General features: G+C 44.0%; 1 protein-coding gene across 2 annotated transcripts in view; it reads right to left on the reverse strand.

Annotated features, from left to right (window-relative positions):
* The window catches only part of LOC115164189 (ephrin-A5b), a 108,768-nt gene that overhangs the window by 18,693 nt on the left and 77,958 nt on the right, over positions 1 to 12,117 (reverse strand). For both annotated transcript variants that reach the window (XM_029716431.1, XM_029716430.1), the window contains exon 2: positions 4,965 to 5,257. In XM_029716431.1, the coding sequence (XP_029572291.1) occupies positions 4,965 to 5,257 (293 nt within the window). The remainder of the gene's footprint in view (positions 1 to 4,964; positions 5,258 to 12,117) is intronic.

The raw sequence follows: 12,117 nt of genomic DNA on the forward strand, positions 1-12,117 counted from the left end.
CTTCCCTCTCCCTTCAAATCAAATTGTATTTGTCACATGCTTTCGTAAACAACAGCTGTAGACTAACACCGAAACGCTTACTTACAGGCCCTTCCCAACAACGCAGAGAGATATAGTAGGGGGAAAAAAGAACACAAGAAATAAATACACAATGAGTAACGACGTGCCATTTCTCCTGTGATTCTCAGCTCTATCAGGGCTGACAAGGCAAGCAGTCTGTAACATAAAACTCTACTAAGAAACTTTTGACCTGCTGACATAAGGCTTAATAACACCATCATAGAAAAGGCATATGAGACATAAATACCATATATAGTCATGGCAGCTGGTGTTAGCTCATGACAACTGGTCATACACAGGCAGTTAGTTATTTAGGTAAGGGTTTTGGCTAGCAGTGTGCCGAGCCAATTAGCGGAATTAAACGTTGGTTAGTGTCATGCTGACAATGGCCAACATTAAAGAATTTTGGAGGTTTTTGTAATGCAACCCCTCCATCTCGACCGCTTCGGAAGGGAAAGAAACAGGTGGAGATAATAAAGGAGAGAGAGAGAGAAGTCCCTGGTTGGCTGTCAGGTTAACTGCCTCCATCATAAATGGTGATGATGGATAGAACAGACTTGTGTGTAGATCCACCAATAATATCCCACTGATATCCCCTGCCCGTTTCAACACTCCAGGCAGGGGTCATGTTTCATGGGGAAAGATGTCTGAGAGTGTTTGGCAGCTTGTCCTTAACTGTCAGAAATGATACCGTACCAAAAATACAGATGGAGGATCTTAATTTGAGCCAGTTTGCTATAGCAGGAAAAAGAATCCTGCAGCAACAGGAAATGTGAATTATTATGTGGATTATACTGTAATTAGTGGCCATTTTTTGTAGGGGCTGACACATTTTTCGTAAGGGAAAACCACGTCTGACATGTCAAAGTGGAAATTACAAACTTCAGAAGCCTTTTTAAACCTTAGTTTAAAGTTTAAAATGTCCCGCATAGCAATGAAGGCCTACCCCGGGCGACACTGGGGCAATTGTGCGCCACCCTATGGGACTCCCAATCACAGCCGGATGTGAGATAACCTGGAATCGAACCAGGGACTGTGGTGACGCCTCTTGCACTGAGATGAAGTGCATTAGACCACTGCGCCACTGATACCATTTGAAAGGAACCATTTTGAAGTTGGTGGAAATGTGAAATTAATGTAGGAGAATATCACACATTAGATCTGGTAAAAGATAATACAAACAAAAAACATGCTTTTTTATCATCTTTGAAAGAGAAAGGACATATTTTCAGATAGGAGTCCAGGTGTAATTTACATTTTGGCCACCAAAAGGCAGCGGTGTTTGTGCAAAGTTTCAGACTGATCCAGTGAAGAATTACATTACTGCACAATATTTTGTATCAAGTCTGCCAGGAGTTGTGCCGAATTGGTGAATTGATACATTTTCAAGTACATTACTATAGAGAACATACAAAAAAATGCTATGGTAATAAAAAATGTAAGTTTGCACACTCCCAGGAATGTCATACATGATAGGGTTCCGGTGGCATGCTTTGAAACATGTGACCTTATAGTGGCTTTCTTTAGCAAATTTCTAGGAATTAACAGACTTATTTTCTAAAACTTCTCAATACTAAGCGTCATATTAAGGTGTCGGACATTAATTGTGTGACAGTAAATAACTAGCAAGGTCTATTTTGCTTTAGCAGCTAGAATCCGTCTGTCCACAATTCACTTGCTGGAACAAGGCGGCTCATAACACCAGACATCAGAAAGAGCTGGCCGCTACTATACGAGAGATTGTTTGTGAGGAGATGACATCTGCCCTCGACTTACAATTAAAACCGGTAAATGAATCATTGGCAGTGCTCGCTGCTGAAGTGGATACATATTCAACTAACGTGGAAAGTCTGGAGAAGACAGCCAATGCGACAGAGGTACGACTCCATGACCTGGAAACAGAGCAAGCTAAGTTGGAAGGGATAATCAAATTCCTAAAAGAGAAAACAGAATCACTCGAAAATCATTCCTGTAAATTCTATGTGCGGGTCACAAGACTTGAAACTAGTGTGGAAGTGGGCAACCCAACTTTCTTCATGAGTAATCCTTTCCATGAACTGTTCGGGTAGGAGAAGCTGGATCCCATACTGCTGATTAACATTGCAGAACTAAACCTGAGACGAAGCTTCATCCACCTGGCAAAACTGATCTTGACCTTCCAGAACACAACACACACGTTTTCCACTGCTATGGAAGCTCAATACTTTTTCGAGCAGCACATCAATCCCAACACACAAGGACAAGCCGACCGTTGGAACCCCACGACTGGCTCATTATTCAGGTATGTTATCCATGCACAATTACACAGCCTAGCTTATGGCTATGATGCTGGCCTCAGCATAAGACAATGATGAGGACACCTCACCATGTTTGGGAACAAGGAACAATAGTATATTATTGCTGAGCATTGAACTTGTTTTAATTATATTGCCTATGGTCCAGGATATTTGCACAGTGATGACACCATGGCAAATAATGAACAATGGACAATAGAGTGTTCAAAACATTAGGAACACCTTCCTAATATTGAGTGGCACCCCCTTTTGCACTCTGAATGGTTTCAATTCGTCAGGGGGAATAGACTCTAACAGGTGTCGAAAGCGTTCCACAGGGATGCTGGCCTATGTTGAATCCAATGCTTCCCACAGTTGTGTCAAGTTGGCTGGGTGTCCTTTGGGTGGTGAACTATTCTTGATGCAAACGGGAAACTGTTCAGCGTGAAAAACCCAGCAGCCCTCAAACCGGTGCGCCTGGCACCTACTACCATACCCTGTTCAAAGGCACTTACATTTTTTGTCTTGCCCATTCACCCTCTGAATGACACACATACACAATCCATGTCTCAATTGTCTTTAAAAATCCTGAGGAAGACTTTAGCTTGACATCGAAAGATCAGTCACCTGTCTACATCCTGTACAGTGAATTCAAGCGAGCTAAAATAAATAAATCGTTGCTTTTTTGTTGTTGAGTGTTCCAACTCCTTTTAACCTTGAATTAGTCCTTTTGGAAGTTTTTCTTGGTAAGCCCTTCTCACGCTTCTTTAACCTGTCTCCTCCCCCCCATCTACACTGATTGTAGTGGATTTAACAACGTGACATCAATAAGGGATCATAGCTTTCACCTGGTCAGTCTGTCATGGAAAAAGTTCCTAATGTTTTGTACACTCAGTGTATGGAGGTGTTATACGTACTGGGACTGGTCTCTTGCGTGGCTACAGCCCACATCGGCGGCTTTGTGTTGTTTTCATTTCCGGGTGTTTTGTGGTGGGAAAACCGAGCGGGTCGAGCATAACACGTCAACCCTGTTATCCATAGATAGACAGTCTAGAAATGTTGTATGATGCGTGCATTCAATTGCCACTCCCTGTTGCACACAACAAGCTTCCATCCCCCCTCTCACAAGGGGTTGTATGGCTGATTTAAGATATTCCCTTTTTTATTTTTTTATTTAACCTCTTGAGATGTTGAACAATGTGCTCTTTATGACAGAAGGCAAACATTTGGTGAAATTCAACTTTTTACAGTACACTTCTCAAAAGGCACCGAATTGGTGGAACGACCCAGAAGTTCTGGAGGCAAAATAGAAGTGTTCTTCCCCATACGGTAGCATATTCTAACCTCACACTATGGTTGACTCATACAGTATGATCTCAAACAGTACACACACAAACAATACACTGAAGTGAAATATCAGTACATCAATAGACATATTGGTGTCAGAGTACGCGGTTTGAGACAGTGTGTGGAGGTAGTATTGGCAGTGCAGTGAGTCAGTGAGTCCAACTAGAAGCATATTACAGCAGCAGCAAAGGGATACTTTCAACCCAACTCCATCACCCAGCTTTGCTAAAAACTGATTTCCCTGGGGTAGCAGCCTCAGACGAACTCACACACACACTCCTCTCCACAGCCACAGACATGAAACATGAAACTCCAGCACCTCTGGGCTGTTTAACCTCACATCGTAATATGAAGAGTAACCACTCTCTGTCATTCTTTACGAAGCATGGGATACTGTTCTGCAGGGAACACTTCTAATGTTCAAATTGGTCTTAATCAGTATCCCAGAGGATTCCGTTCCCTTTTTAGGGAAGAACATTCTAGGAGCAATGTGTTCTAAATGAAAAGCTGCAGTGAAATGTGAGTCTACAAGTGTCTCCTCTAATCGTAAGGTTGTAAAAACATGGGGTTAGGAGTCAAGGCTGTTAGAGGCTGTTTTCTATCAAACACACACCACATTTCCTGTAATATGGGGTTAAGGCTCTGTGTTCTGTGTAACAGGCAGAAAATGAGCTGAGATAGAGGATATATTCTACAAAGGCCCATAGAGAAGTGGATCAGTCCAGTAAAGAGTTATAGAGAGTAATGTGTTGTTGTTTTTTTATGACAGCTTTGCCAAGACTTCCTAACAACCAGACCGATTTGAAGTATCACATTCTTCTAATATAAACTTGGATGTGAAATGGTTGTTCTTCTGAGGCAGCTTAATAAAATTCTAAACACGTTAAGGGCTGCATCCGTCACCCCCTCCGACATCCGTCTTACTTCAACTGTAACACATAATAGTACAACACGTGACATTACTCTCTAGTACTCGCACACACAGATGCAGGATCTTAATTTGATCACTCTTCTGTTGCTGAGAATTTTCCTGAACGGCAGGAAATGCAAACTTGTAGTGTATTCGAGGTTTAAAAAAAGCTTCAAAAGTGAGTCATTTCCACTTACAAATGTCAGACTGGATTTGCCCTAACGAAAAATGCATCTACCCCTTAAAAAAAAAATCCATTCATTATAATTCAAATAATTCACATTTCCTGTTGCTGCAGGATTCTTTCCTGATGTAGCAAAACGTCTAAAATGAAGATCCTACATACGTATATGGTGATACATGTTAGTACTCACAGATGTAGTAGTACTCTCTGCCCGGTCTGAACTCGAAGCCCAGAGAGAAGGGGGTGAAGAGCTGGAACTTTTCTGAGAACTTGAGCGGCCCATTGGGGGAGTGAGGCCTGTTACACTCCCAGCGTTTGAAGCCCTTGGCGGTGTGGTCACACGTACTGTAGCCGTCGTAGTTGACCATGTAGAGGACGTAGCGCTCCGTCCGCTCCTCGGGCACCGTGTCTTCATAGTGGGGACAGAACACGTCCAGGTAGTCGTTTATACACACATCAATGTGGTAGTCTCCACGGTGGAACCTGATTGGACAGAAGCCAAGGACGAGAACGTTAGTGTTTGGAAGATTAGTGAAGGGCTTCAGCTATAGATGGAATGGGATGATAAAATCAGCAATTGTGTAATGTGAACGAACGGAATGAATTCGTTGATTACTCATTAACAGTCGTACACTATTGAAAGTGCCTCAAAAAGTTCCAGAAGCTCAAAGAACCTGTCCATTTAGGGTCAGAATGAGAGTGTATATTTGGCTGCCTTTACACACGGTCAATCACAAACACAAAGTACATTACATTAAAAATAACATTTAAAAAAAAAAAACAAGGAAGTGACTTTGCTCTAGACAGTAATAGAGATTGATTGTAGTTCTTTAAAAGTAACATTAACATTCACGGTCTTAAACACATTTCTGCAGTACACAGTGTGCTGGTCACAGAAGTCAATGTAACTAGATGAGCGCACTCCCACTTCCACTCCACTTCAGTTCATATCAACAAGATCACCGAAGGGTCCTAAAACATCCTCAATTGTAAAACACACACACGGGGACACAGACACACAAACATAAACATGACAGTCCTGTTAACATTTTCTCTATGTTTTATGGTGATGAATTTGTTTCGATATGACAGGTTTTATGAGCACCGGCTGGCTCTCAACATTCTTTAGATATCCGTCACGTGGCTTCGGTGAACGAGGAGGTTTGTCTGTGAATCCATCTGAGCAACTCATATTTACCACTTCTCCCCGGCGTGGTGATTCGCACACTGAAAAATCCTACTTGGACAAAATCTCTCTCTTTCGGATGCCAGAAAGTTCCATCGGAAAAAAAAAGAAGACAACAAATGTATTTTTGAAAACACAGTGAAGGAAAAACTCCGACCGAGGGTTCCAGAGAGAAAATTATTAGGGGAGATGTGAGATAGTTGAAGCAGGAAATGTCAAACGATACCAAAATACAGCGTGTGTTTTTTCCCCAGAAGGCTGTGCAGAGAGGCATGTTTATAACTCCACTGATCCACAACAGACTACAGAAGGCCATGAGGTTCTAATGCCCTCATCTGAGACACACACACACACACACACACACACACACACACACACACACACACACACACACACACACAGGCTAAGTTCTGAATTCCTCATTGATTTGTCCACAAACCACTGTCCTGGGGTTCCATTGAATCGTGCCTTAAAATCCTACAAGGAAAGCAATTTGTGTGGGTGTGTTTAGTTCTGGGGTGGGTATGGGCCAGTCTGACTCTAACCTCAGGGCACCGAACCCAACTTAACCCCTGAAAAGAGAGTTTCATTCTCCTCCTCGCCTTTGATACGTCTGGATTTTTAATTGGGAATCAGTCTTTGTCTGGCGAGAGAGAGACCTGACAAAAACTTTTAATTGAAAACCCTCTCATCCTTGTTCACGGGACATAGACATCACTTAGAACACTCTGCGCTCCCTCTCTTCTAGGCTCTATCCTCTGCCCCTCATCTCTCCCTTTCCCCAAACTCTCTCTCCCTCTCTCTCTCCACCCTCCGACAGAGTAGAGTGTCGGCCAAAGTAAGCAGACTGCTGATGATGTTATGATGATAAAGGTGGTCTGGGCTGCATTAATAATCCCACTGATGAGGACGACACACACACACACACACACACACACACACACACACACACACACACACACACACACACACACACACACACACACACACACACACACACACACACACACACACACACACACACTCACACTCACACTCACAGCTGCTTCCCTACTCCCCAGTCATTAGGGGAGAGGGGGAGAATAGCCTTTGACAGTCCTTCTCTCGTTGTGGAGTATCACATTCTATATGGAAGCCTTCACTAACACAGTGTTACTAGTGGAGATTGGGCAAGCTTGGGGAGATTGGGCTAGCTTGGGGAGATTGGGCTAGCTTGGGGAGATTGGGCTAGCTTGGGGAGATTGGGCTAGCTTGACTGACACCATCTGTTTGGTGTGTGTGCACCTGTGTGCATGAGCGTGTATGTGAGCGTGCGGTATGTAACGTGTGTACAGTATGTACGTTTGTGTGACGTTTATGCTAGCGTCTAATGGGGTTTTCCTGTATTTACTCATTAGAATAAATAGCTGAGTAAGACTGTTTACCTTCAGGGCAGGCAGCATCTCATGTGTAACATCTCATTTAAAACATGTCACTGCAACCCACAGGTAGAGCAACACATCTCCTCTGGCTTAAATGTCACTGATTTAATAATCACAACACGCGCTTCGACTGCTCAGCCTCTCCGCGGTGTTTGTGTGTGTGTGTGTGTGTGTGTGTGTGTCGTGAGTGAGTGAGTGAGTGAGTGAGTGAGTGAGTGAGTGATGGACTGTCTCCCCCCCTTTCCTTTGTTCTGCTGTAGAGACAACGGTCTGGACTGCAAATGAACCAGAGGATGTTTGGGTGACTGAGCAGGACAGACACACTTCCCTGCTATCAGTTCAAAAGGTGGTCTGGCACTGGGACAGAAGAGGGGGGGGGGGGGGGGGGGGCAATAGTAGCAGATACAACTGAGTGAGTGAGTGAGTGAGTGAGTGAGTGAGTGAGTGAGTGAGTGAGTGAGTGAGTGAGTGAGTGAGTGAGTGAGTGACTAGAAGCTTGTTTCCTCAACCAAAGTCAATCTACACACACACAATCTACTAGTTCAACATCTTAGCGACAGATTGTTTTACCTCTCTGTCAAACATCTTCTCTAAACGTCAGGTTAATTAAAAGTAGAATACAAATATTGTTCATGTTTTTTTTTTTTTATGGTCCTAATGTCTTAGTGTCTATCAATAGCAGACACGATTGACTGTGGGGTTTTTCATCAACAATGCTGTAATTCACCGGGAAAAGGAACAAGTTATTCAGCACAGAACGGTCTTCAAAACACACCAGCCTCTCACACACAAGGTGTAAGTACCACGTAAATAAATCAAAGCAGAAAAATATGGATACGTGTCAGGTGAATAGGTCTAAGGTGATGGAACACTGGAGGTCGATGGAGAGGCCGGTGATGAGTGGGTGAAGCTACATACCACTGCTACACGCAAACATAACACAATGTCAATTACAGCTCTATCAAAGGGCTAAGGAGGCACTCCCTGTGTATGCGCGGGCCCGTGTGCGCACGCGTGTGTGTTCATATAACTTGAACATCTTCACCACACCAAATTGAATCGGCAGAAGAGAAAACACACACTCCGAGAATACTCCCCTGTCGAGTGTTTGAGTTAAGAGCCCTTAACCCCCGACACACACACACACACACACACACACACACACACACACACACACACACACACACACACACACACACACACACACACACACACACACACACACACACACACACACACACCTTGTAACTGCCCCTAATACTCTCTTACTCCGGGCCATCACAGGCACACACTTCCCCTCTGACACCCTCCACCTCTAACGACGGGTAGAACACTTTTCCAGTCTGGTGAGTAGAGTCCTTGATGCCCTGGTAATTTAGCAGGGTAATTAAAAACCGCCAGTGGATGGCAGGCTAATTGTCAAACCATGATAATTGCACGTCTTTGTTATGCTACAGCTGTTGCAAGAGAGCTGCAGGTCACAACACAGTCCTGGGGAAGAAATGGTCTCGTAAGCACCCTGGCTGTGTGTGTGTGTGTGTGTGTGTGTGTGTGTGTGTGTGTGCGTGTGTGCGTGTGTGCGTGTGCGTGCGTGCGTGCGTGTTTGTTAGGTGTTTAAACCTTTTGTCTCCAGCTGATTACACCGTTCAAACACATCCCCCTCGGCAGGGCCGAAAACTATCCTTGCTACTTCCTACAAACACACTCAGAGTCAGGAGAGTTGGAACAGTGGAGTGCATGCAGAGTAAGGTACCGTGCCACACCAGTCCCTGATTGGCTTATTTCCATTTCAATTACACAGTCCAGTGACATTGCTCACACACACCGCACCCAATGAGCTCCCATCAGCCTCCGCTCAAGAGCTCAGCACAGCCGCCGGAGAGATAGAGCAAGGACGACAGACAGAGAAAGGGAAGGAGGGAGAGAAACAAAGGGTGCAGAGGGAAGAAGAGAAAGAGAGTGTCATTCCAACCACTTTTACGACGAAAGGAAGATCTTGTATAGAAAGAGAAATCATACAGTGGAAAGGACAGACGTAAGAGAGAGAGGAGAGAGAGAGAGAGGAGAGAGAAGAGGCAGAGAGAAGAGGCAGAGAGAAGAGGCAGAGAGAAGAGGCAGAGAGAGAGAGGAGAGAGAAACGAGAGAGAAGAGGCAGAGAGAGAGAGGAGAGAGAGAGGAGAGAGAAGAGGCAGAGAGAGTGAGGAGAGAGGAGAGAAGAGAGAGCGAGGAGAGAGAAGAGGCAGAGAGAGAGACGAGAGAGAGACGAGAGAGAGAGAAGAGGCAGAGAGAGAGGAGAGAGAGACGAGAGAGAGGAGGCAGAGAGAGAGACGAGAGAGAGAAGAGGCAGAGAGAGAGAGGAGAGAGAGAGAGAGAAGAGAGAAGAGAGAGAGGAGAGGAAAGAGAGAGAGGGAAAAGGGAAAGGGAAAATAGCTTTTCATTACATCTTTCTCTCCCACCAGCCCCATGCATCCCTCTCTCCGTCCCACCCTATCTACATCGCTATTGATCCCTCCCTCTCCACCTGCCCAGACCGGCAGAAGCACATCTGCTGTTATAGGATTGATAAAAAAATAAACAATGGCGTAAGAAAGAGAGAAGGAGAGGGGGATAGGGGATTAGCAAGGGGTGAGAGCAGAGGGAAAAGAAAGAAAGACCGGTAAAGGAAGGCGGGAAGAGGAGGGAAACCAATTACCAAGGCAGAATGGTGTGGCTGGTAAAGGCTGTATCGGTCTCATGTAAAGGATTTTAAAAATCTATAGCAAACCTACCGCACAGACACAGACTTCCCACACTTTACATCTTCAAAATGCTGCATTTATTAAAGCATAGAATTACCCCTACGGCATATTACTGTATGTATGACAAGGCAATTTAATACTGAGCAAAGCCTGAAAAGCCACTCAGACATACACTACCTTTCAAAAGTTTGGGGTCACTTAGAAATGTCCTTGTTTTCCATGAAGAGATACATGAAATGAGATGCAAAATGATAGGAAATATAGTCAAGACGTTGACAATGTTATAAATAATGATTTTTAATTGAAATAATAATTGTGTCCTTCAAACTTTGCTTTAGTCAAAGAATCCTCCATTTGCAGCAATTATAGCCTTGCAGACCTTTGGCATTCTAGTTGTCAATTTGTTGAGGTAATCTGAAGAGATTTCATACTTCCTGAAGCACCTCCCACAAGTTGGATTGGCTTGATGGGCACTTCTTACGTACCATAAGGTCAAGCTGCTCCCACAACAGTTCAATCGGGTTGACATCCGGTGACTGTGCTGGCCACTCCATTATAGACAGAATAACAGCTGACTGCTTCTTCCCTAAATAGTTCTTGCATAGTTTGGAGCTGTGCTTTGGGTCATTGTCCTGTTGTAGGAGGACATTGGCTCCAATTAAGCGCCGTCCACAGGATATGGCATGGTGTTGCAAAACAGAGTGATAGCCTTCCTTCTTCAAGATCCCTTTAACCCTGTACAAATCTCCCACTTTACCACCACCAAAGCACCCCCAAACCATCACATTGCCTCCACCATGCTTTACAGATGGCGTCAAGCACTCCTCCAGCATCTTTCATTTTTTTCTGTGTCTCACAAATGTTCTTTGTGATCAAAACACTTCAAACTTACATTCATCTGTCCATAACACTTTTTCCAATCTTCCTCTGTCCAGTGTCTGTGTTCTTTTGCCATCTCAATCTTTTCTTTTTATTAGGCCAGTCTGAGATATGGCTTTTTCTTTGCAACTCTGCCTAGAAGGCCAGTATCGCGGAGTCGCCTCTTCACTGTTGACGTTGAGACTGGTGTTTTGCGGGTACTATTTAATGAAGCTGCCAGTTGAGGACTTGTGAGGCATCTCTTTCTCAAACTAGACACTCTAATGTACTTGTCCTCTTGCTCATTTGTGCACCGGGGCCTCCCACTCCTCTTGCTATTCTGGTTAGAGACTGTTTCTGCTGTTCTGTGAAGGGCTGTATGTATACACAGAGCTGTATGAGGTCTTCATTTTCTTGGCAATTTCTCGCATGGAATAGCCTTCATTTCTCAGAACAAGAATAGACCGACGAGTTTCGGAAGAAAGTTATTTGTTTCTGGCCATTTTGAGCCTGTAATCGAACCCACAAATGCTGATGCTCCTGATACTCAACTAGTCTAAAGAAGGCCAGTTTTATTGCTTATTTAATCAGAAGAACAGTTTTCAGCTGCGCTAACATAATTGCAAAAGGGTTTTCTAATGATTAATTAGCCTTTTAAAATGATAAACTTGGATTAGCTAACACAATGTGCCATTGGAACACAGGAGTGATGGTTGCTGATAATGGGCCTCTGTACGCCTATGTAGATATTCCATTAAAGAAATCTGCCGTTTTCAGCTACAATAGTCATTTACAACATTAACAATGTCTACACTGTATTTCTGATCAATTTGATGTTATTTTAAATGGACAAAATGTTTTATTTTCTTTCAAAAACAAGGACATTTCTGTGACCCCAAACTTTTGAACGGTAGTGTACACACAAACATAAACACCGTTGTACAGTTGCCTACAAGGTCGTAGACTGTAAAACCAGTAGATGGTGATAGCGCTGACGTCATCCACATACTCCTATGGAAAACTCCCGACGGCGCATGAGGCCGGAAATATTTGAAGCGCGTCACTTTTCTGAATGGGGCTGAATGGCACCAAGAGTCGCTAAGGATCCTGGTGAAAGTGGCCGTAACTAGCAAAGGATCC

This window comes from Salmo trutta, chromosome 27 (assembly GCF_901001165.1).
Source record: "Salmo trutta chromosome 27, fSalTru1.1, whole genome shotgun sequence".
NCBI classification, from domain to species: Eukaryota; Metazoa; Chordata; class Actinopteri; order Salmoniformes; family Salmonidae; genus Salmo; species Salmo trutta.